We start from the raw sequence: 26,608 nt of genomic DNA, 5'->3' as shown, positions 1-26,608 counted from the left end.
AAAGAAAGGGCTCCCTGGTCCAGGGGATCCTCTGTGAGAGATGCACTCTGTTCGCGGCTCATAGTCACAAGTTCTTGGTCTCAATTATATCAGACACTATCCAAGGCAATTTAATTATTGCCTGTCCATATCAGCCTGGTCTGCCAAGAGTTCCCCCCAAGAAGGATGAAGACAGCTATTCTTCTCTGGCTCACTGTGCCAAATTAATTCTGAATAGGCAAGCTGGAACACCCCAAAGGAAGCCATCTCTCCATTTACTTTAAGGAAATGGATATTGTTACCACATTCCTAAGACTGTTCTAAGTGGATGTTCTCTGCAGTAGCTGGCCTGACACTTGATGGATTCTGGGGGAAGCAAATGAGGGCAGGAGAGGAGAAAACCGGGCACTCCTCATAACGCCAGGAGCCAAGGTCCCAGAGTGTCCATCCTCCCCCCTGTTACGCCCCAGCCTGCTGGTTACAAAGTGCCTTTTCTACTGTCTCTAGCCCTCACCCATCTCAGACATGTTACACTAGCAGCCGTTGTCACATAATTCAGTGGGGTAAGAAACTGAATAAATAATTTCTTTGATCCTCTCTGCAAAAGTCAGCACAAGTCTGGGACACAGGAGGGAATGAAAAACAAACTGTGACAGCTCAAACTTAAAATAACACTCTGGTTTCAATTTGAAGAACGTCTATACAAAATAGAGGACTTTAAATATTCTTCTAACCAGATAGTACAAATATGTCTGCATTGGCTTAGAATTTCTCCCTCTATTCTACTGGAAGATCTTTGAGGTCTCACTTTTTACATTTTGTTTATTTATTTGTTGTCTTTTTTTTTTTTTTTCAGGGCCACACTACGGCACATGTAAGTTCCCAGGCTAGGGGTCGAATTAGAGCTATAGCTGCCAGCCTATGCCACAGCCCCAGCAACACAGAATTAAAGCCACATCTGCGACATATACCACAGCTCACAGCAACACCAGATCCTTAACCCACTGAGCAAGGCCAGGGATCGAACCTGTGTCCTTGTGGATACTGGTCAGGTTCATTAACAACTGAGCCATGACCAGAACTCCTGTTTTTTAATTTAAAAAAATTTTTAGAGTTACCATTGTAATGCAGTGGAAATGAATCCAACTAGTATCCATGACGATGCAGGCTCAATCCCGGGCCTTGCTCAGTGGGTTGGGGATACGGCATTGCCATAAGCTGTGAGGGTATGTTGCAGAAGCAGCTTAGATTCCGCATTGCTGTGACTGTGGTGTAGGCTGGCAGCTACAGCTCCGATTCGACCCTTAGCCTGGGAACTTCAATATGACATGGGTGCGGTCCTAAAAAGCAATAAATAAATAAATAAATAAATAAATAAAAGAGGGTTAAAAACTAAAAAAAAAAAAAAAAACAAAACCCTTTTTAGCCACACCCACAGCATGTGGAAGTTCCCAGGCCAGGGATCAAACCTGTGCCACAGCTATAACCAGAGCCACGGCGGTGACAATGCTGGATATTTAACCCACCGAGCAGGGAACTCCAAAAATTTATTTTATTGAAGTATAGTTGATTTGCAATGCTGTGTTAATTTCTGTATAGTACAGTGATCTGTATATATATATATATGAATATATATGTATATATATATGTGTGTGTATACATATATATCTTTTTTCACATTGTTTTCCATTACAGTTTATCACAAGATATTGAATATAGCTCACTGTGCTATATGGTAGAAACTTGTTTTTTATCTATCCTGTATATAATAGTTTGTAACTGCTAATCTCCAACTCCCAAGCCTTCCCTTCTCTACCCCCTGGCATCCAAAAGTCTGTTCTCTATGTCTGTGAGTGTGTTTCTGTTTGTAGATAAATTCATTTGTGTCGTATTTTAGATTCTACATATAAGTGCTATCATATGATATTTGTCTTTCTCTGACTTACTTCACTTAATCTGATAATTTCTAGGTCCATCCATGTTGCTTGCAAATGGTATTATTATATTCTTTTTTATGGCGGAGTAATATTCCACCGTGTGTGTCTGTGTGTGTGTGTGTGTGTGTGTGCGTGCGCACGTCACATCTTTATCCAGTCCTCTGTCAATGGACATTGAGGTTGTTTCCATGTCTTGGCTGTTGTAGACACTACTGCTATGAACACTGGGGTACATGTATCTTTTCATATTAGAGTTTTCATCTTTTCCAGATAGATGCCCAGGAGTGAGATTGCTAGATTACATGGTAACTCTATTTTTAGTTTTCTGAGGAACCTCCATACTGTTTTCCAGAGTGGCTGCACCAATTTACATTCCCACCAACAGTGTAGGAGGGTTCGCTTTTCTCCACACCCTCTCCAGCATTTACTGTTTGTAGACTTTTGAGGATGGCCATTCTGACCAGCGTGAGGTGGTTACTTCTCTGTAGTTTTGATTTGCATTTCTCAAATAATTCATGATGCTGAGCATCTTTGCATATGCTTTTTGGCTATCTGTATGTCTTCTTTGGAGAAATGTCTATTTAGGTCTTCTGCCCATTTTTTGAGGGTTTTCACATTTTTATTCTGGGTGTCTTTTGTTGTTGTTGTTTTTTAAAGAATTTCTAGAGATAAAAACAAAGTGACCAAAAATAAAAACCACTTTGGTGTCAATGCCAGCAGAAATACAGAAGCCATCCATTGAGTAGTTCAGAAATTCTGGGGGCCGGGGAGACAATGGCACCACCCCATTGGGTATCGGAAAACCCAGATTCTATTCTTCACTTTCCCAAAGAATGCAGACCAGAGTCGAAAGCCTCTTCTCTGGTCTTCCACCCTACCACCCCCTCTGCCGAAGAGTCAATATCTCCTCTGCGCACCAATCTTTCCGCTTCCATGCAAAAGTTCTTTGCGGCAAGTTGCAGGGACTTGGTCTCTATCCCTAATTCTATCACTCACTTGCTAAGTGACTTTGAGCAAATTATTCTCTCTGGGATATGCCCATCTGTAAAATAAGGGGACTGGTACTAAGATCTATTCTCAGCAATAAGCGTCTTCAAGTCTATGGCCAAGGCATTAAACTCAATTACTCCTCCAAACAACTTCCTGATTAACCATATCTGACTCTGACCATCTCATTTCTGCTGTACTCACAGTGGGGTGGCTCTATATCAAATTTAGTCTGTACATAGCTCTTCGCAGTTAATCTCATGTCATTTCTAAGCATTTGTAACTCCTGGGATGCAGCTTGGTGAGCTGGTCCTTCTGAGTCCTGTGCTGTGCTGACCCTCTGAGCTCTGGGGAGGAAAGAATCCCCATGGGTCCTGTCACTGTTTCCATCCAGTCCAGTGCCTTTTCTCTCTGTCAGAAAAATGCTTTGCCTGACTAGCAAAAACTTGAATTTTTTTTTCAGTTTTTATTTTTTGGTGCACCCACTGCACATGGAAATTCTCGGGCCAGGAATCGAACCTGAGCCACTGCAGTGACAACCTGGGATCCTTAACCTGTTAGGCCACCAGGAAACTCCAAAAGCTTGACTTTTAAAGCAAAGATTCCAGTAAGAGACAGTTTTTGCCTCTGGAAGTAGTGCAAAAAATCCTGAAAGCCAGGCACCAAAGTCAGAGAAAAACAAAACTGGAGAAACACCCAAACATTGCCTCTGCCCCGTTCTGGCCATCATCCCATCTCCTCTGGCCTCTCACGAGAGCCATGCACCTAAGCAGGTCTTCCAACTCAGCAGAAACGCCCTGACACCAGCACGAAGCATTCTAGGGGAATTCTCCATCCTTGATAATAAGCAAACAGACGCCAGTTTCAGCCATGAGACCAGCTTAATTATACTTCAGAGCATATATGCTCCAGCAGCCAGTCATAACCATCGGTTCGAAAAGATTAGACTCGAGTAGCTTTAATCTTCCTAGATATGCAAAGATGGGAAGAAAGGGCGATTCATTACATTTGCCAAGTTCACCCTCCCACCCCCAGCGTCAGTGACAGGCACTTTTTCTGCTTTAGATTTTTACAGAACTATAAGCCAGCATAAAGTTCTATCTTGCTGGCAGATTTTCAATGAGAGAAGATCAATCCTTTCAAGGAACTACGTTTTAGCAACTACGTCCACTGGATTTAACAAGATGTATTAACAACCTTTCACCACAAGGCTCTTCTCCATGAGAAGGTAGGATTAGGTTCAGTCTCCTTAGCTTGTATGAACAAGACAGCCTGGCTGACCCAACCCCACCAAAGCGTTTCTCCTACTGAAAGGTAGGAAAAAAGCCCTGAACTTAATCTCAAGGTGAGATGTCAGAGAGGATGCGCATGACAAGCCAACATCTTCCCAGGACAGTCCCTCTTTCAAAAATTCTCATCCCGGGGAGTTCCCGTCGTGGCACAGTGGTTAACGAATCCGACTAGGAACCATGAGGTTGCGGGTTCAGTCCCTGCCCTTTGCTCAGTGGGTTAACGATCCAGCGTTGCCGTGAGCTGTGGTGTAGGTTGCAGACGCGGCTCAGATCCCGCGTTGCTGTGGCTCTGGCGTAGGCCGGTGGCTACAGCTCCAATTCGACCCCTAGCCTGGGAACCTCCATATGCTGTGGGAGCGGCCCAAGAAATAGCAACAACAACAACAACAACAAAAAAGACAAAAAAAAAAAAAATCTCATCCCAATGTCCCCACAAAAACACTCTAACATCAGTTTTCAAGATCTGATTTTTATCAAAACTACAATGAGGCACCACCTCACAACAGTCAGAACATCAAAAAGCCTAACAAATAAGAAATGCTAGAGAGAGTGTGGAGAAAAGGGAATCCTCCCCATCACTGTTGACGGGATGTAAACTGGTACAGCCGCTATGGAGGACAGTATGGAGGTTCCTTAAAAAACTAAATATAGAACGACCGCATGATTCATCAATCCCACTCCTGGGCATATATCTAAAGAAAACCACAATTTGAAAAGATACACGCACCCCAATGTTCGTAGCAGAACTATTTACAATAGCCACGACATGGAAGCAACTTAAATGTCCATCAACAGAGGAATGGATTAGAAGATGTGGTACATATGTGCAATGAAATATGACTCAGTCATTAAAAAGAACGAAATAATGCCATCTGTAGCAATATAGATGGACCTCGAGATTATCATACTAAGTGAGGTAAATTGGAGAAAGACAAGTATCATGTGCTAGCACTTACATGAGGAACCTAATAACAATGATACAAAAAAACTTACTTATAAAAAACAGAAACAAAGAGATTTCAAAATCAAACTTCCAGTTACCATAGGGGAAACCATGGTGGGGAGGGATAAATTAGGAGGATGGGAATAACATATATATATTACTGTATATAAAATAGATAATTAACAAGCACCTACTGTAGAGCACAGAGAAATCTATTCAATACTCTATAATAACCTCTATGGGAAGAAATAATGGATATACATATACGTATAACTGATTCACTTCTGCTGTACACCTGAAACTAACGCAACACTTTAAGTCAACCACACTCCAATAAATTTGGTTTAAAAAGATCTAGGGAGTTTCCACTCTGGCTCAGCAATAATAAACCTGACTAGTATCCCCGAGGACAAGGGTTTAAACCCTGGCCTTGCTCAGTGGGTTAAGGATCCAGTGTTGCCGGGAGCTGTGGCTCAGATCCTGCATTTCTGTGGCTGTGGTGTAGGCTGGCAGCTACAGCTACGATTTGAACTTCCACATGGGAATTTCCATATGCTGCAAGTGCAGCCCTAAAAACCAAAAAAATAAAAACAAAAAAGATCTAATTTTTAGTTGAGAAAATAGGATAATGATGATGTGAGGTGCGGATATGTGCATATTCAAAAAAGGATAAGGGAGTTGTCACTGGAAAGGTAAACGAAGATATTACATCCATCCAATCGCATGTAAATCAATGCGAGTTCCAGCTGGGGGGACCTCGCATGGCAGCAGAGAGGAAGAAAAATAAGCCAAAGCTCAGCTCACTGGATCTACTTTGCAGGGCTAGGGAAAACCATGATTCTAAGAGGCAGTACAGCATTACGGATGGAGTCATTCAAAGCTATCCACCTAGGAGTTCCCTCTGTGGCTCAGTGGTAAATGAACCCAACTATTATTCGTGAGGATGCAGGTTCAATCCCTGGCCTCACTCAGTAGGTTAAGGACCCAGCACTTCCATGAGCTGTGGCGAAGGTCATGGACTTGGCTAGGATCCCGCATTTCTGTGGCTGTGGTGTAGGCTGGCAGCTACAGCTCTCATTGGACCCCTAGCCTGGGCACTTCCATATGCTATGGTGCAGCCCTAAAAAGATAAACTTAAACGAATAAAAGCTATCCACCTAGAGAAGCTAAGTAACTCCAGGACTTGAAGGAAGCCTACCCCTCAGCTCTATCTAGGTGGAGGACATGGTGCGACCTGCTCAAACTACTTCAAGGCAAAATTCCATGTTGATCTAGTTCTCCCACTTTTCATCATGAATCAGCTCTTTGGTGCAGCAGTGCTGTAAGGGGACAGTCAGGGGCCGTCACATTTTGAAGACAACACGCCAGGCACTGTCCTAGGAGTTCTACATGGATTATCCTACTGACTTCTGCCAATGAACCTGCAAGGCATCTGTCATACATGATTACCACGGAAGCTGAGGAAAGGCAAACTCAGGAGGTCAAACAAAGGACCTGCCTCAAGCTGTAAAACCTCTGCCTGCAGAATCTGTGTTCCTTCTGTTTGTATCTGTTAGTTTGCAGTAACTATTACCGGGCTTCTTTTTTTCTGAGTATAAAAGTACATACCAATGAAGGGAGCGAGTCAGAATTTAAGAGCTGACCGCCTGGCTGACTCCAATATCCACAGATTTACTCTCTCCCCGGGCAAGGGCCTACTTCACAGCGTTCCCTCCTTTCCTGATCAAGCAGTAACAGAGCTCCAAGAGAGGAACAGCCGTATGGGCGAAACTTGTCAGAAACTGCAGTGAACTCGCACGCAGCCCTGGCAGGCTTCCCCTTTCCTTTCTGCAGTGATCCCTGCCTTTGGACGTGAACCTCTGCTAGGAGGCTTGCTATCTATGGTGAGAAACATGTAGCCTGGTTACTGAGTGCTCAAGGTCAGTCCGTCTAAGATGACAACACAAGACAATGGAAGCGGCCTTGGCTAAGGGGTGCGGGGGACAGAAGGGAGATTCGGAGGCTCCGAGTCTCCAGCTCAGACATCACGCCTCTTCAAATCAGGAGTTCCCATTATGGCTCAGCAGTAATGAACCCAACTAATATCTATGAAGATGCGGGTTCGATCTCTGGCCTCGCTCAGTGGGTTAAGGATCCAGCGTTGCCATGAACTATGATGTAGCTTGCAGACACAGCTCAGATCCTGCGTTGCTGAGGCTGTGGTGTAGGCTGGCAGCTGTAGCTCTGATTGGACCCCTAGTCTGGTAACCTCCATATAGCACTAGTGTGGCCCTATAAATACAACAATAACAAAAAAGACTCTTCAAATCACATGGGCAGAGTTCTTGCTTGATGGTCTATCTGCACAAGGACTTCCCAGCCACCATCTCTTTCTACACCCTCACAACTCTATGGCATCAATAAGGCAGATTTTCTATCACTTTTACAGACGGGCAAAATCCAGCAGATGCCTGGAGACTTTAAGCACTTCACTCCTGACCAGAGTCAGCTGGGGCAGAGCCTGGATGAGAAACCAAGCATCCTCATTCTAGTCCCCTGTCTGGCCCCCACAACTTGCTTCTGCCCCAGCACGTGGAGAGGAAAGACAAATGAAATATCAATAAAGAATATAACAGAAAATGAAGTTATTTCTTTTTCTACTCTGGTTGAAGGGGGGGGGGGCGCTCTCCTCTCAAAGGCACCGCCACCCCTCTCCCTTTTAAAACATTACTGATGGTAATTTCACAAGGCACTGTATAACTAACTGCTAAAAAGATATCAGGGCTATACAAACAAGATTTCCTTTCTAGAATAATTACCTGTGCCTACATGGCTGGGCTTAACCTGGTTAGTGGATGACAACTTCCTTTCACTCAAGTCGCCAGACCTACCGCCTCAATTTCTCATGAACTTAGACCAGAAAGAAGAAAACTAAGAAATTCATTGCCAAGAAATGCAAAGGTTCTAAGGTGTCCTTAGAGACACCAAAGAGAAGGCCTGGTTTCATAATCTGTGGGAGAACATGCATGAGAAAAATAATACAACTACTGATGTGTGTGAGTAAAATCTGTACTTAATTTTACACAGATTGAAGAAATGTACTGAGAATCAGAAAACAAATACTAATAAAAGTGTGTGTGTATGTCTCAGGGCAGCAGGTGGGAGAATTGAAAGCTACAGATTTGGGTTCCTTTTACTTTTTCTCCAGTGAGGCAGAATAGTTGAGGCTTGCTACTTTTTGAGAAAGCCATTCAGAAATTCTGTCTGAAGGGAACTGTCGATGCTTTACAAAGGGACGGGGCAAAAAAAACCAAGAAAGCCAAGATGCCCACCACCTTTTTTTTTTTGGCTGCACCTGTGGCATATGGAAATTCCCAGGCCAGGGATCAAATCTGAGCCACAGCTGTGATCTATGCCACAGCTGCAGCAACACTGGATCCTTAACCCATTATGCCAGGGATTGAACCCACATATCCACAGCAACGGGAGTCGCTACAGTTGAATCCTTAACTCACTGTGCCACAGCGTTTGGAACTCCGAGATTTCCATTTTAAGTGGATCATTTCTGAATGGGAAGGCAGGTATCAAAGCAGAAGCAGATTCTCAACCCTGTCACTTGATTAAGGTTCCCACAATGAGTGTCTTTTAGTCAACCAATAGCAGCTACAAGACACTTAAAAAATATCCACAAATAACAAAATAATTATTTTATGAGATGTCAAAATTAAGACAGGAAATGTGTTGCCCTCTGAGAGGAGGGTGGATTTTACTTTTTAACTTAGAACCTAATTCTGCTATTAAATAGTGGAACTTCCATGCAGGAAATCCTCAACCAGAGTTTATCACCATTTAACTACCAAGAGATTTTGGAAGCCCAAATACATGGATCTTATTTCTTCCTCCCTGGCTCACTTACTTCCCATTTCAAGTCCATAGCAGACTTGGCACAATTAGCTGTGGACATGTATTAGACACAGGTAATAAACTAAGCATAACAGCGGTGATTTAGCAAGAAGAAAAGTCTAGCCCATTCATATTCTCCACTCTTGTGTATTTTGCAACTATAAAAATCTTATGTCCTGGTACTTATTAGCTAATACATTTCACCACTCGCCAATTTCCAGAAAGACTATGTTAAGGAACTAACCCATCCATCAACCTCCAATCCACCACTAGCCAATCAATTAACCGGAACCAGAGAATGCTTTCAATAGAGGGACAAGATGATCGATGTAGGCCAAACGGCTTAAATCAGCATCTCTTTCATCCCTGCGCTTGTCATTTAAGGACCTACAGGTTAGCTCTCTCTGCAATGAAACATAAAGAGATCAAAAGATCACTTCCATTACAGAGCAGTGGGTCCCAGGGGCCAGATGATAGGTTCATCTTAAGAGCTCCATCGTCCAGAAGGAAACATTATGGGTTGGTGTGTTTAGATGATACATTATGAAGAACAGACTTTAATTGGGACCTTGAAGGATGGACAGGCAGAGAAAGACCACGTGCTTTTCCAGGGAAGGGCTTGGTGACTTCCGCTGTGATCCATCCTGGGAAACCATACCCCTGGGAAAGGAAATATCTTCCACTGACTCTACGAAGTTATGCTAGAATGAGTTTTGATTCCTGTTTTTAAGTACTGTGGGTCTAGAGTGGGTGCTCCTGAGAACTTAGTAAGATTGCCTTTTGAGAGTTCAAATGCAGAATCAACGCATGACTGAACAAAAGCCTAAGTGAGCAAAGCTACCCAAGAGACTGGCTCCCAGGCACTGAGTCAAGTCCATTTACCACAATGATCTCACTTACACGTCAGGTGAAGGAATATATGTTCGGAGGAATTCCTAGTCAGCCATGGAAGCCTGGAAAATGCTTACGGAAGGCAAGACCTAAAGACACCAACCCACAAGGTCTCCAGGAAAGAAGAAATTTTAGAAAACAATGCCTGTGCATTCCAGTGTCGAGAAAGGAGCTTCCTAAAGAGGACATAGGTGCAGCCTGCTGCCACCAGACTCAGCATTCTTGGCCTCCTGCATGGTGGCTGTCCCTGATGTTCTCAGTCTGCTAATATTAAGTGCTAGATTTACCTTGTCTTGATTGCAAACCTACATATAAAACTTTTGATTATGATTTATCAGGGAGAGAATGTGCTGGCTCCTATGTAATTTACCACTGACCTGGCATATCTTATTAGCATTCTGAGGTCAAATCACTGTTGTGAGAAACAGTACTATGAGTTGACCTCAAAAAGAAGACTTTTCAGAGCATGATTTAACACAATCCAAGTTTTGGTGTCAGTAAGGGAAGCTGATCAAGGTAGAGAATACCATCCTCATGGGACACCTCACATGGCTGAGCAATGAGACAGTGACAAGTGTCTAGTCACTGGGATACATGCAGAGGCTAAGAGCATGCCCCCAATCTCCCCACTAATAAACTGGTAATAATTATACCTTCTTTGTAGTTCTTGGTGCTTAGTAGGGATGATGTGTTTGCAGCAGTCATTATCCTTATAACTTTACAGTCAGTATGTCAGTTAGGAAAATACTGACCTAATGGTTATGGCCCCTTCTTCCACTGCCCACATCATCAAAGATCCTACAGTGGGAAAATAGGAATCTGTTCATTATCAGCCTTGCACTGTCTAGGTAGGTTGCAACCACTCCACATCAGAGAGCTCATGAGCAGCCGACTTCTTGCAGTAGAACATACAGGCTGAAGGCCCAAGAATAAGGCCACCTGCACCAAGCCCCAGGGGCAAACTCACCACGTAGAGCTTGCGCCAGATGACAGCCCATTCCCGCAATGTCAAGGTGAGCTCCTGCACCAGTGGGAGCTCCCCGGGAATCACGGTCTCATGTTGCCTAAAGAGAACAGAGAGATGCTCCCTTCACCACAGGTGGATCATCACTGCTTTCCTTGATGGAGGTCATAATCCCCCCAAACCCAAAGATGGGGATCGGGCTGGTTGGGCTTGAAACAAAGTAAAACCTGTCCATGGAGGGCAGGTTTGGGTAAGGAATTTTCTCACATCAAGTATCTAAGAAAAGAGAAAGAGCTTATAAGACAGAAGCAAGCAGGGGGGATGAAAACAGAGAGAAACTGAGTCCCAGTGCCACAGGTTGAGCTCCTGGATTCAGCTCTTCCTGAAGCCACACCACACATGGAGTTTCTCATTTGGGAAGCTATTTTTTGGTTTAAACTAGCCTGAAATGTGTTTCAGGCAATAAAGAGTCTGATTGAAAAAGAGAGCGAGAGAAGGGAGACAGAGAGAGAGCTTAAAACACCATGATTCTCAATATGAACTCTGCATTTTGGATCTTTACAGGAGCCTCAAAAACCAAGCGAGGCCGACTTCAGCCATTCCCAGGGATGGAAGCCAAACCCAGTACTTCTGTTGGTTCTGCCAAGCAGCAATTTCATTAGGGAGGGTGGGTGGAGAAGTATTCATGGCACAAAGGTCCTGGGGCTTGACCTGCTGGTAGAACCAAAGCTGGGCCCTCTTTTGCAGTGGTCTGAGGTTTGATTCTTATCAGCTGCCTCCCAGTGCAGAAAATGTATATACACCAAAATCCTTACTAATTCGGGAGACTTTTATGAAGGTAGACCTAACATTCATGCACATAAATCCTTTCTGGTATTTTTATGATTAGCAGGAGGAGAAAAAGAGGCAGTGAAAGCAAGAAAACGAATGGAGATTAGTAGCGAGGCTGCCAGGCATAAATAAGACTCCAAGATGTCCAGTTAGGTCTGGACTTCACATAGATGAAAATAATTCCTAAGCCTAGGTATGTCTCATGAAATATCTGGAACGTACATGTAAAAAGATGACTTCTTGTTATCTGAATTTCAAATTTAAATGGGCATCCGGCATTTTATCTGGCAACATTAATGTGTGCGCAACGTTAATGAGGCAAGCCTGCCTCTCCACCAACATGGCTGTGGCTAGTGACCCTGAAGGCGGCCCAAGACTGGTCCCTGGGAAAGAAGATTCTCCAGGAGGGCAGGACACCTGGTTCTCAGGTGAACATGGGCACCTCTCCATCTCTTGGTTATAAAACAAGGGTGCAGAACTTAGGGCTGAGACGGTCCTCTGCAGCTATGAGCCAGCGTGCCTCGGTGACATCCCCTGCAGTGACATCCCCTGCCCAACCCCCCACTCTCTGACGGCCCTGGGAGTCCTGGTCCAGGCTCTCATTATTCCCTCCTTAGTTCTCCTGCCTGTGGGCTCACCAGCGAAGGGGCCTTTCTCACTTCAGGCCAAGGGTCCCCCTCTCCTCAGCTGCCAGAAAGGCAGTACTTTCCGGGACACATGGCAAGGTGCATAAGAAATAAAAGACTATGCAGAACTTGGTGGATTTTATCTACAAAGCATGCTCACGCACATTAGTGGGTTCATAATTTCCCAGCAAGTTCATGACCAATGTGGGGCCAGATTTGCTCTCCCCGATTTGCAACCCCTTGGACTGACCTGTCTAAAGTTCAGAGATGAAGAGCACAGGATGCCACTTGCTCACCCATCCACAAGGGTTTCTCAGGTCTTAAGAGCAAAAGAGCACCAAATGTTCTCATGCACGCGTGCGTGCGTGCACACATACAATTGTGCATGCACAATCAATATGCAGCTAGTGCGAGAGGAAGGTAAAGGCCCTTACTGTTCTGGGAAGGATGCCAGGGAGGACCAGGCATAAAAAAAGAAGACAGGAGTTCCCGTCGTGGCTCAGTGGTTAACAAATCCGACTAAGAACCATGAGGTTGTGGGTTCGATCCCTGGCCTTGCTCAGTGGGTTAAGGATCTGGCGATGCCGTGAGCTGTGGTTTAGGTTGCAGACGTGGCTCAGATCCCGCGTTGCTGTGGCTCTGGCGTAGGCCGGCAGCTACAGCTCCGATTCGACCCCTAGCCTGGGAACCTCCATATGCCATGGGAGGGGCCCAAGAAATGGCAAAAAGACAAAAACAAAAAAAAAAAAAAGAAAGAAGACAGAATAAGGAATGAAGCCAGGAAAAAGTTTTTCCTCATTTTCCTCTCATCTGAGAAACGGAATTGATAAGCTGAGACTAACAATGCACAAAATGAAATTTCACGACTTCATAAAATCTGTAATGATACTTTACATCTTCCTCACCTGTTAGGAGTCTTCCTATATCCACGTTAGGACTTACCCGCGGTCTTCCACAGTGGCTTCTTTCAGATGGATATACGTTTCCGGGAAAATACCCTACAGAGAGAAGAACTTTGCTTAGGTGGCCATAAAAATCTCATCCCAAAGTACAGAGCACAAACGGAATGAGGGGAGGAGGGGCAAGGACATCAGGACAGCAGCTAAGGTTGTAGCCAAGGATGCGGGACAACAATTACATTGCCTGGCCACCTAAAGGAAAGCAGGGATGAAGCACCAAAAAAGGTATACATTAAGTCTTGGGGAGTTCCTGTCATGGCTCAGTGGAAACGAATCTGACGAACATCCATGAGGACGCAGGCTCGATCCTTGGCCCAGTTCAGTGGGTTAAGGATCTGGCATTGCTGTGAGCTGTAGTGTAGGTCGCAGAATCAGCTCTGATCCCACATTGCTGTGGCTGTGGTGTTGGCCGGCAGCTATAGCTCCACTTCAAGCCCTAGCCTGGGAACTTCCGTATGCCACGAATGTGGCCCTGAAAAGACAAAAAAAAAAAAAAAAAAAAGACAGGTTCAGAGAGCACAAGCTAAATGCTTCTTCGTAAATGAAGAGGCAGACATACCTGGGTCAGCTCAGAGCTGCAATAACAGTAAGGAGTTTAATCCTGAGATCTCAAAACCCCCTCCAGATTCTACATGCCATGAGGTGCTTCCATTGCAGGGTTTCATATAATTAGTGAGATAGGGGGCTATGTACTTAGTGGTCTGTAAAATCACAGTGATTTTCAAGAGTAATTCCTCTCAGCACATTCATGTAAACAAAATGCACCAAAACAATTAAGACTGGTTATCTGGTTATTTTTTAGCATTTTCCAGCCTCAAACTGCTCTTTATTCTATATGCAATTTGACATCAGTATTGTGACATTGCCCAGAGGAAAGTGAAGGCCCAGAAAGACCTAAGAGAAACACTTGGAGACTGGTTTGGGAGACTACAGCACTAAAGATCAGGAAGCCGACCACGGATGGGAGTTTTCCTAAAAGTCAAAAGCTTCTATTGTTCAGCTGTGTGACAGGCTCATCAGTAAACAGAGACACTGCCATTTGGAAAAGGTGCTGATTTATGGTGCTTTGTGAGCCAGACCAGGAGAGGTAGAAGCAGCAGCTTTTAATGTACCACGGGTTCTGCTGCTCACAGCCTTGCACCAGTAAAAGCACCACTGTGTGGACACCCCATGTTGGGAGAGGATGAGCACAAAGGTGAGAGATGCCCATACCTGGGGGACCAGGTCAAAGATGCGTGTGTCATCAACTGATCGTTAATCCATTCAGAGCCAGAAAGCTAGTGCATTTCAAGCAGAGTTGGTCTTGCAACTAGCTTTGTGTGCTATGTTTCTGAGCAATTCTCTCCTTTCCCCTCTTACTCCTTTGCCAATAAAATAGGAAACAGCAAGAAAATTTGAGATGAAGCTGCTCCCAGCTCGAGTAATGACTGAGTGGATCCTGACACCGCTTGAGTAAGAAGCAAAATGGCCATCCCTTCCCGCCAGGTGGGAAGAACCAAAAATACGTACATACAGTAGATCCCACTGTGGACCAGTGGGTTATGAACTGACTAATAGCCATGAAAATTCAGGTTTGATCCCTGACTCGCTCAGTGGGTTCAGGATCCGGCATTGCTGTGGCTGTGGTGTAGACCAGCAGCTGCAGCTCTGATTTGACCCCTAGCCTGGAAACTCCCACATGCCCCCAGAGAGGTCCTAAAAATCAAAAAAACAAAACACAGCAAACGTACACATATATCTTCCCTTTCTCATTTTGATAAAGGGGTAGGTGTGGGTGGGGCGTATGAGGGAGAAAGTGTTATCCCGATCCTGTTACTGACAAAACCCAGACCACACACAGAGACAAGGTACCACTGATCTCTTTCACTATGAGTGGACAGGACAGGATTCAGAGTGATTCCAACACTGATCCAAGAGTTAAGTACAAAAAAAAAAAAAAAAAAATTCAATGTGTGTACAATTCCTTTGGGGGCTGATTTCTGGGTTTCTGAAGCTCCAGAACTGTCCTTAGGATGCCTAAGGAAATGTGGGTGTTTCTTCTCTCTGCTCAGTCACAGTATATGTTCTGTCGACCACTATCTTTGTGGAGAGCCGGGTCAGGCTGCCCAGCACTCACCTTGAGGGCAGGAGGCTACGGGAAATAAGGCAGATGCAAAAGTACAGATGCTGTCTAATCCCACTAACACGAAGGACCTGAAGGAGTCAGATTCAGAGACAGAAGTAGAATGGGGGTTACCAGAGGCTGGGAGGAGGGAGGAATGGGGAGTTGTGTTCAATGTGTACAGAGTTTCAGTTTGGGAAGATGAAAAAGTTCTAGAGATGGATGGTGGTGATGGTGGCACAACAATGTGAACGCACTTAATACCCTTGAATTGTGCACTTTAAAGTAGTTAAAATAGTAACTTTCTTGTCAAGCATATTTTACCATAATTAAAACATGGTCCAGGAGTTCCCACTGTGATGCAATGGGTTCAGAATCCGACTGCAGTGGCTCAGGTCACTGCAGAGGTGTGAGTTCAATTCCTGGCCTGGGAATTGAACCCACATGCTGAGGGTGTGGCCACTTAAAAAAATTTTAAAAGGTTGTCCAGAACTCAGAAAAAGGTATTTTGGTTTTTTGTTTTGTTTTTTCTTTTTAGGCTGCATTTGTGGCATATGGAAGTTCCTGGCTAGGGGTCAAATTGGATGCAGCTGCCAGTCTATGCCACAGCCACAGCAACACAGGATCCTTAACCCACTGAGTAGGCCAGGGATCAAACCTGCAACCTCACAGACATTATGTCAGGTCCTTAACCTACTGAGCCACAAAGGGAACTCCAAAAAGGTGGAGTTTTTAGTAAGAGCACTTATAAAGTAAAGTAGCAGTTATAAGGAGCTAAATCTGCAGGTTAAAATACGAGGTAACCCTGCTTGTCCCAAGGAATATCCTTGCAGAAGATTTTCCTAATCAAGAAGATAAAGGACCAGAGTTCCCGTTGTGGCACAGCAGAAATGAATCAGACTAGGAACCACGAGGTTGTGGGTTGGACCCCTGGCTTTGCTCAGTGAGTTAAGGATCCGGCGTTGCCGTGAGCTGTGGTGTAGGTTGCAGATGTGGCTCAGATCCTGTGTGTCTGTGGCTGTGGCGTAGGCTGGCGTCAACAGCTGTGATTGGACCCCTAGCCTGGGAACCTCCACATGTCGAGGGCACAGCTCTAAAGCTAAAAAAAAAAAAAAGAAGAAGATAAAGGACCAATTAAATGTTTCATACATTATAATCTTGATGACTAGCCTCCTAATAACTGGGAGAATCCCAAAATAGAAACATTTGTAATATAAATAGCTTATTTTTTGACATCTAAGCAGATCATAAGCAGGTAATTTATACTGGGTATATAAACATGATGATTTTCACATCAAGGGAGTATTTATTTTGTTGTATTTCCACTCTATTACATGTAGGCATCATCTTTCCTTAATAACATATGTACACTTAAGGCAATTTAATTGCTCTGGTAAATCTGAGGCTGTAAGCCTTTCCTGTGCTGTTTTTTGGGCCATGCCCTCGGCATGCAGAAGGTCCCAGGCCAGGGATTGAACTGGTGCCACAGCAGTGACACCACCAGATTCTTAACCTGCTGAGCCACCAGGGAACTTCCTCCTGGGCCATTCTGACACAGAGAAAGCCAGAATAAACCTGGGTAATCTAGTTCTGATTTACAGCCTACTTCTCAACTTTGTTTTTGCTTTCTCAATGCAACCTACTCACTTACGTAAATAAATAAATAAATTAAATAAACTAATGATTTTTTAGATATTGCCCTTAACCATGCTACCACAATCTTGCTAGGATCAATAATCAGTTTCTGCAAAGCTCTTACCTTCTTTAATTTGTAAAACCACTAGGTGGTTTTATCACCACACTAACAGGCTAATCTGCTCGTAAAGGACACCAAAAATTTCCATTAAAACAATAGGCCTTTCAAATAGCTCTTCCCCTAAAAACTGGCAAACAAAGAAACAGCATTAGGAGAGCATTTCAAATAGGCTGGATTGCTTACTGAAGGAGTAACAAAGCTGGGCATAATCCTTGACAACTGACTTTGAATTCTCTGTTTTTCCTAGATCTCTCCACCAGAAAGATATTTCAACTTAAAATTCAGCAAGTAAACGCACAGCCCTTGTTTGTACTATCATTTGACTGTATTACAAAGTTGAATTATCAAGAACTAAGAAAAGCTCTTACTGAAATAATTCTCTCAAGAGTGAGATTTAAAGTTTAAACAAAGGTTTTAAGAAAATGAATACAGGAGTTCCTGTTGTGGCTCCGTGGTTAACGAATCTGACTAGGAACCATGAGGATCCTATGTTGCTGTGGCCCTGATTTGACCCCTAGCCTGGGAACCTCCATGTGCCACGGGAGCGGCCCAAGAAATGGCAAAAAGACAAAAGAAAAAAGAAAGTGAATACAAAAAGATTAAAAGCACATCGAGACCTATCTCTGAGATCCTAGTGAAGCACCCCACCATCCACTCTCCAAAGCAGACAAGAGACAGATTCTGGTGTATTAGGACATCATAGGATGTCTGAGAGATGCTTGGGAAAGATCTCTAGAAACTCTAGACACTCCAAAAGGGAAACCTGTGATTTGGGACCTTTTTGAGACACCATTCACATTCACTAGCTAAAAATAAGAAATTCTGTTTGGTCTTTCAGTTCATATGATCTTATCTGAGAATGGATTTTTTGATGATGGTTTAAAATTAATTTTTTTAACGATTCGTAATTAAGTACGTAAGTAATCGCTGCTCTTTGATAAATTTAGAACTTCAAACCTGTTCGATCTAATCGTGCTTTGAAAAATAACTCCATTTCCCTAATTATGAGTAAAATAAACACTGATAGGGTTAAACCCAAACCAAACAGGAGTAGGGTGGCTGAAAATGAGGTTCTCTTGTTAACACAGCACAGAAGGAAAAGGTCTTCGCTTTGGTCCTACTATGCTCTCTTTCAGGCCAGAGCATCAGTTGTCTCAGGTCTCTGTTTGAAAGACCAGGAAACTAAAGTCAGCAAGAGATCCAATGAAAATAATCAAGCTTCTATCCCTAAAAACCTAACTATGGGTAGAAAAATTCAGCATCAGGATTTAAGGGGAAAAAGAACCAAAATGAGGGGAGTCAATACTCACATCCAAGGCAAACACTCCTTTATTTTGGTAGATTATTAAACTGTCAGAACTAATAAAATGTGTGTGTGCACATACGTGTATAAATACTGAGTGTTACCCAAGAGTAACAACAAAGAAAGCTTGCCCAGAACAGTCCTAGTTTTTAATGGCATATACCTTGTGGAAATGTGTTTTTTCTGGGCCTTTTTTTTTTTTTCTTTCTTTTTAGAGCCCCACCCTCGGCAGATGGGACTTCCCACGCTAGGGGTCAAACTGGAGCTGTGCTGCCAGCCTACCGACAGCAACACTGGATCTGAGCCGTATCTGCAATCCACACTGCAGCTTACAGCAACACCGGAGCTTACAACGCTGGATGCTTAACCCACTGATCAAGGCCAGGGGTCGAACCCACATCCTCATGGATACTATTCAGGTTCTTAACCCATTGGGCCACAACAGGTACTCCCCACAGCTCTTTTGAGATTTGTGTTGTAACATCACTTCTGGCTTGTGCCATATTTGTAGAGTAAAAACCGATTTTTTTTTTTTATACTCAGCACTTGATTCATTCTACAAATCCTTCTCCCACCCCACCTAATTCACTAGTTTGCATGTGAACTAACTGTGAAATAATACATCCCTGTAAACTGTGTTCTTTCAAAAGAAAGTGCTGACGGGCTTTGCTGCCCTAGCATGCAGTGTCACAAGAAAAGTGCTGACCTGACCTAAAATAAACTGAGGGGGTATTAACATAACTCGTAGATTTTCTTTAGCTTGATGATTAGCAGCTCTGGCACCAGGAAAAGGAACCTGTGAGAGTTGGTATTTTTCAAACTCTTTGCCCATGATGAGACAGCAACTCAGCACTACTATCATAAAGTAGAATTAAAAATACATAAAATACTGGAGTTCCCATCGTGGCTCAGCAGTCAACGAACCCGACTAGGAACCATGAGGTTGTGGGTTCGATCCCTGGCCTCACTCACTGGGTTAAGGATTTGGCATGGCTGTGAGCTGTTGTATAGGTCAAAGATGCGGCTCAGATCCTGCATTGCTGTGGCTGTGGCATAGGTTGGCAGCTACAGCTCCGATTTAACCCCTAGCCTGAGAACTTCCATATGCCACGGATGCGGCCCTAAAAATTAGACAAAAAAAACCCCAAAAAACAAAACACATAAAATGCTGTAAGACATATACCTAAAACAAAAGTTTCATGAAACAATACCTACAGTGTTCCCAGTGTGGCTCAGTGAATTAAGGACATGACACTGTCTCTATGAGGATGTGGGTTTGATCCCTGGCCTCCCTCAGTGGGTTAAGGAGCCTGCACTGCCGCAAGCTGTGGCATAGGTCATCTGGTATTGCTGTGGCTGGGGTGTCAGCCTCAGCTGCAGGTCCAATTTGACCCCTGGCCTGGGAACTTCCATATGCCTCAGGTGAGACCCTAAAAAGAAAAAAAAAAAACAAAAACAAACAAACAAAAAAACCTCGACCATGGCATTCCATTTTCCTTCTATCTTTCAGGTTTGTTTTCAAGAAAATGTTGATTATAACCCGCTCTACTGATTTCATGGAAGTTTCAGCATTTGAAACCTAACTGCTCTAGTTTACTTATTTCACAATGAAGGAGAGTGAGGTAGAAATGGGAAGACTGGTTCTGGGATTTCAGCACTGGAGCTAAAGGATAAAGGGAGAAGCCCAGGTTCCTCCCTGAAACAGCAATGTCCCTGCGTCACCACATGGCTCAGCTGGAGGGACCAGGAGCAAGTATCCCACAGAGGCCCTCCCTGGTGTGTCAGAGTCACCTCGGGCCTTTATCCTTGAGTTATTAGCTGGTGGGGAATGCGGCCAAGAAGACCTGCACTATTTTACTTGAATATTGATTGAGGTTGGAGAATTTGCTTTCAAATCTAAGCAACAGCCATCAAAGAGAAAGCAAACTAAGTCTACAGATAGCAGATAATGAATCATGGTGCAACACAAAACTGGCAGACAGATTTCCAACTAAAAAAATAAATGATAAGCCATACCTTCTTCGATTTATTTTGGAGGGTATATCCTCTGTACCAACCTGTTAGGGTAGAAGAGAACACAAAACCTTTTATGTTATCTGGGATAACGTAGCGATAATAAAGATAAGATAATTAGCAATATACATCCTCACATTCTGTGATGACGCTGGGATAGAATCTAAGAGGCTATTAGCAGACAATATATATGAGCATTTTGGTTTATTATACAATAAAATTCTAGATCTATTTCACACTTTTTTTTTTTTGGTCTAATTTTTAGGGCCTCACCTGCAGCATATGCAGGTTCCCAGGCTAGGGGTCGAATCAGAGCTGTAGCCGCTGGCCTACGCCACAGCCACAGCAACACAGGACCCAAGCCACGTCTGTGACCTACACCACAGCCCGAGGCAACGCCAAATCCTTAACCCACTGAGCGAGGCCAGGGATGGAACCTGCGTCCTAGTGGATGCTAGTCAGATTCACTCCTACTGAGCCACAACGGGAACTCCAGACTTTTTATTTTCTTGATAATGAGAGGATTTAAAATTCACTTAGAACCATGCCTCATCTCTACTCCTTTGGAGAAAAAAGCTTAGGACAAAAGAACAAGTCAGAAGGCAGCCCCGTCTCTTAACACCTTAATACTTTCCAGAATAAATGTTTTTGCATGAATGAATATGAACTTTTATCAATTTATATACATTCTGCAAGCACCTTATAATATTAAAATAGATATTTTATTAACACAACATTGTAAATTAATTATACTTCAATAAAATTTAAATGAAATAACATAAAAAGCATTTTAAAATAGTTAATATATATTTTCTCCCTCTTGCTTTTTTTCCCATCCCCACTTTCCTTCCTTCCCACATTTCCAAGATGAGATTCAATATTCTGGAACAATTTTGCATTGAAGTAGCAAAACTTATATATACACCCCTAAAAAGAAGCTGAAACAAACAATAAAATCACATTATAAATAATTCTTGGCAATGCTATAAACACTCCCTGCAATAAAAAGATTTTATGTGTTTGCTTAATAAGGCTTTAAGCAAAATCTTTAACTCCTTTTTAAAAATTCCAATAAATAGACAAATTCCTATGGATATTTCCCCACCCTCTATCTTCTAGAGGGAGTTTACAATTTAATCTGTCCACAAACACATATTTTATACTGAATTTACCGAACACCTGCTACAGGTCATTCACTGTAATAATTTTCCTCATTCCCCAGGCCCATGAGGCATCAATGTGATCATCCTGCCTAAGTAAACCCTGTCATAAGTGGTCCATAGACACGCAGTGAACTAGACATAAACTATACTTAAAAGTTCAGGCATCACATTTCCAGATGAAAATACAACTGGAAAATACACATGCACCCCTGTGTTCACAGCAGCACGATTTGCAATATTTAAGACATGGAAACAATCTAAATGTCCATCAACAGGTGAATGGCTAAAGAAGATGTACTACATATATACAGTGGAATACTACTCGGCCATAAAAAAGAATGAAATAATGCCATGGATTGGCAGCAACATGGATGGAACTAGAGACCATACTCAGTGAAGCAAGTCAGAAAGAGAAAGACAAATACCATGTGCTATTACTTACATGTGGAATCTAAAATATGACACAAATGAATACCTTCGAAACATAAACAGACTCACAGACATGGAGAGCAGATGTGTGGTTACCAAGGGGGAGGTGGGATGAGGGGGGAATGGATTGGGAGGTTGGGATTAGCAGATGCAAACTATTACATATAGAGTGGATAAACAGCAAGGCCCTGCCATTTAGCACTGGCAACTATATTCAATATCCTGTGATAAACCGTAATGGAAAAGAACACGAAAAGAACACACATGTACAGGTATAACTGAATCACTCTGCTGTCTGCCAGAAATGAACACAACACTGTAAATCAACTACACTTCAATAAAAAAATAGATTAAAATAAAACAAACCAACTATGTCTAGATACTCATATTGCAACAGAAGAAAGGGTGGGGGAAAAATGTGATTGTAATGGATACATGTAAGGATAACCTGACCCCCTTGCTGTACAGTGGGAAAATAAAAAAAATTATTAAAAAAAAAAAAACCAACCAATCAAAAAATTTCAGGCCTCTGCTAAGAGTGTTCTAGAATCTCCTGTAACTTGTTCTGTACAAAATCATCCACCATTGGACACATAATCTATTTTGGATATGTTACAAATAAAGTGTTGAATTTACTTTCTTGGAGCACAGACTTATGAAGGTTTTCACAAATTTTAACCTGTCAGTATTCAAAAATTTTAAGGATTTTGCTCTTTTCCTGATTAGAAGATAGTATTATGCTGTGGATTGGTTACAGGTTTGCATCAAGGTCCACAGCTGAGAAAAAGATTTCTGAACGTGAAACACGGCTCCCAACCCAGGATGCCAAAATGCGCAAGAGATCCAGTCATAACCATACCAATCAGCTCTCCCAGGTTTCAAGAGTCTTTTTTATTTTTTGGCCGCCCTGTGACATAGGGAGTTCCCAGGCCAAGGATCAAATCCAAGCCTCAGTCTCGACCTACACCTCAGCTGCAGCAATACTGGATTCTTTGAACCACTGTGTTGGGCTGGGGATCGAACCTGTGTCCTGACGCTGCAGAGATGCTATCAATCCCACTGTGCCACAGCGGGAACTCCATCAGGAGTCATTACAGCCATGTGTCCTTGCTTGGTTCTGCTAATGTGGGACAGTGGCTTTCGCATGAATAAACTCTATCCTGGGATGCGGGGCAGGGGCAAGCTGAGAAACAAGACTTTAGTCTCTTCCAAGCGCTTTTCATCTCTCTGCATCCTAAAAAACCAAGATGTTACAACGTAGGCTTGCTCCACTGTCACAGGGGAATTCATCTGTACTTTTATAAACAGTGTTTTTGCACAGCCATCTATTACAGAATTATGCTTCCTAAACCTGTCATTTTTGAAAACTTTTTTTTAACCTCCTAAGTCTTCTCTAGAATGGTGGTATGTGCATAATCCTTATCTAAAGGCTCAAAATTACCACAATGAATTTTTTTTTTACAAAAGTAAATGCTTATGTTCCCTGGTATCAGGGAGTAGCAGAACACTGTCTATTTCTGGAGTTTTCAGCATATACTGCTGAGATTCCATAAATTCAATTGCTAATAAATGCAAAGGATACAGTATGAGTCCAAGAATATGTTTGCTCATTTCCACATTATAAACCAGGGTTGGGATACAAGCAAGATTCTAATTTTCTAATTAATCCCAACATGTAAAGCAAGATAATTTACAGTAAAATCTGGCATGCTACAGAATGCACATCAACAAGCAGCTATAATCAATGAGTAGCGCGAACTGGTCAGAATCTCAGACGCTTTTTTTTTTTAGGGCTGCACCAGCAGTACATGGAGGTGCCCAAGCTAGGGGTCGAAGTGGAGCTGTAGCCACTGGCCTACACCACAGACACAGCAACTTGGAATCCAAGCTGCATCCTGACCTACATCATAGCTCACAGCAACGTCAGATCCTTCACCCACTGAGCGAGGCCAGGGATGGAACCTGTGTCCTCATGGATGCTAGTCAGATTCATTTCCCCTGAGCCACGACAGGAACTCCTCAGATGCTCTCTTAAGTTAGCATATTATTAAGATGAATGGAATGGTGGGGAGAGGGTGAGTCCATAGGACTAGACTTACCTACATTTAGGTGAAATGACAGTCTTAAAGAGTAAGCTTCCAGCAACCATGGTGAACATCAAAATTGATTCTATGATAAGAGTTGCTCTTCCTTTCAAGAAAAGTCATTTCTGTTCTTCTGCATCTGTCCCAGCTGAGAATAAAATTCTTTCCCCTCTGGTTTAAAAATATCAAGTTCCTAATTCCACAGTCCAAGTTGCTAACATTATCTGGCTTCTCTGATAATCTCCATCAGCCAAGACTCTATCACCTGCTCCATGGCACCTCACCTGTCCAAATGTATCTCTGGCTACCACACACTTTCTGGTTCCCAGAGGACAAGTCCTTTACTTGGCTCTTCACCCTGCTACATGCCACCATTCAACAAATATTTATTAAGCACTAGTTTAGATACCACAGAGTAGTGGAGAGCAAGAGTTACCATGAAGATTACACTCTAATGTATACATATACATACATAATAATATATTACACAGTATATAATTATATACATATAAATATATATGAGATGATCTCAGATGCTTGGAAGAAACACTCAACGGGAGTACATGGCAGAAAATGATTAGTCACATGGGACATGATGCTCGACATGATGCTCGACAGGGTGACCAAGGAAAGGAACACACTCTGAGAGGCTAAGTGGCACCAATGATGACAGGAGAGATGGCCATAAGAAGGAGGTCGTGGGGAGGCATGATTCTCAGCCCCGGCTGCCTGGTAGATTCAAAATACTGATGCTTGGCCACATCCATGACGAACAAATCCAAGAAAACAAAAAATGGAGCTGCAAAATTATCTCATTGTTCTGAACATATTAGAGGGAGGCAAACGCTTTTGTCAGAAAGTCTAGGTATGACACAGAGGTGGGTCCACAGAGAAATCAAGGAAAAAGAATCAGTACCTCTAGAAAAGCATATTGTTCAAGAGAAGAAATGTAATCAAGGTACACTAATAAGCTCTGGTGCTTAAACTCTATAGACATAAAATTTTAGATGAGGTGGTTTGTTTTTTTTTTTGTTTGTTTTGTTTTTGTTTTTTGTCTTTTTGGGCCATACCACACATGGCATATGGAAGTTCCCAGGCTAAAGGTCAAATTAGAGCTGCAGCTGCTGGCCTACACCACAGCTGTAGCAACACCAGATCTAAGCTGAGTCTGCAAACCTACACCACAGCTCACAGCAACGCCCACGGAGCCCACTAAGCCCACTGGCTTAACCCAATGAGCAAGGCAAGGCATCGAACCTGTATCCTCATGGATACTAGCGGAATCTGTTACCGCTGAGCCACAAAGGGAACTCTGAGAACGTTTTAAAAAACAAAAAATCATGATGTATCTATACTGAGAGAGCTCCATAAGGAAAAAATAGGTATTTGTGTGGCTGGTGGGGAATATGAAAGAACTATCTCCTTGTCTTCCATAATGAGCAGCTGATAAATAAAAATTAAATAGAAATAGCAAGTACCAGAAGCCGAATTATTCAGAAACCAAGAGGATTTGGGAGGGACGGCTGTTTTTCATTATAAACTTTGTAGAAATGACCTTTAAAAGTATATACATTTGTGACGACGATGAATTTTTTTTAAATACACCTGTTAAGTCTTGGTAACCCTGGACTAGACTAAGGCAACAAACAAACAAACAAAAAATAGGGAAAGAAAACAAATCGAGGTCGAGGATGGTGTGACGTCGACTACGAACAGATACAGGAGAATTCTAGGGAGCCAATAGAATTGTCCTCTATCTGGATTGTGATGGTGTTTCTTCTCTCTGCATGCATTTGTCAAAAACCCATAGGACTACACTCAATGGGTGAACTTTACTCAATGCAAATGACACTTTAAAAAGAAGACAGGAGATAGTACTATACCACTGGAACAGCTAAAATTATAAAGACTGACTGGATATGGATAATTGGAACTCTACATTCCTGGAAGTTTCTTCTAAGGTTAAAGAGACACACGACCTATGACCAAGCAACATCCCCACTCTTAAGGATTTAACCTATATCTATAAAAATACTATATAAGAATATTTACTCTTTTTTTAATTTTCTTTTTATGGCTGCACTTGAAGGATATGGAAGTTCCCAGGCTAGGGGTCAAAGTGGAGCTGCAGCCGCCAGCCTACACCAGAGCAATGCCAGATCCGAGCCACATTTGCGACCTACATCACGGCTTATGGAAACACCTGATCCTTAACCCACTGAACAAGGCCAGGGATCGAACCTGCACCTTCGCAGAGACAACATTGGGTCCTTAACATGCTGAGCCAAAACAGGAACTCCCAAAGATTTATTCTTTTTTGTTTTAATTTTTTTTTAATTTTTTCCGCTGTACAGCATGGGGACCAAGTTACACACGCATGTATACACTTCTTTTCCAAAGATTTATTCTTAATAGCCAAGAACAGGAACCCATCAAAATGTACACCAACAGAGGACTGACAAACTGGA

The 26,608-nt window shown here is 42.9% G+C and overlaps 1 protein-coding gene across 1 annotated transcript in view; it reads right to left on the bottom strand.

Moving 5' to 3' along the window:
* The window catches only part of DOCK5 (dedicator of cytokinesis 5), a 241,436-nt gene that overhangs the window by 135,947 nt on the left and 78,881 nt on the right, over window positions 1–26,608 (bottom strand). Inside the window, 3 exon segments of the mRNA XM_021073736.1 lie at window positions 10,879–10,975; window positions 13,275–13,330; window positions 20,468–20,508. Of these exon segments, the coding sequence (XP_020929395.1) occupies window positions 10,879–10,975; window positions 13,275–13,330; window positions 20,468–20,508 (194 nt within the window).

This window comes from Sus scrofa, chromosome 14 (assembly GCF_000003025.6).
Source record: "Sus scrofa isolate TJ Tabasco breed Duroc chromosome 14, Sscrofa11.1, whole genome shotgun sequence".
Lineage (NCBI taxonomy): Eukaryota > Metazoa > Chordata > Mammalia > Artiodactyla > Suidae > Sus > Sus scrofa.
This window is presented reverse-complemented; position numbering and strand designations above follow the sequence as displayed.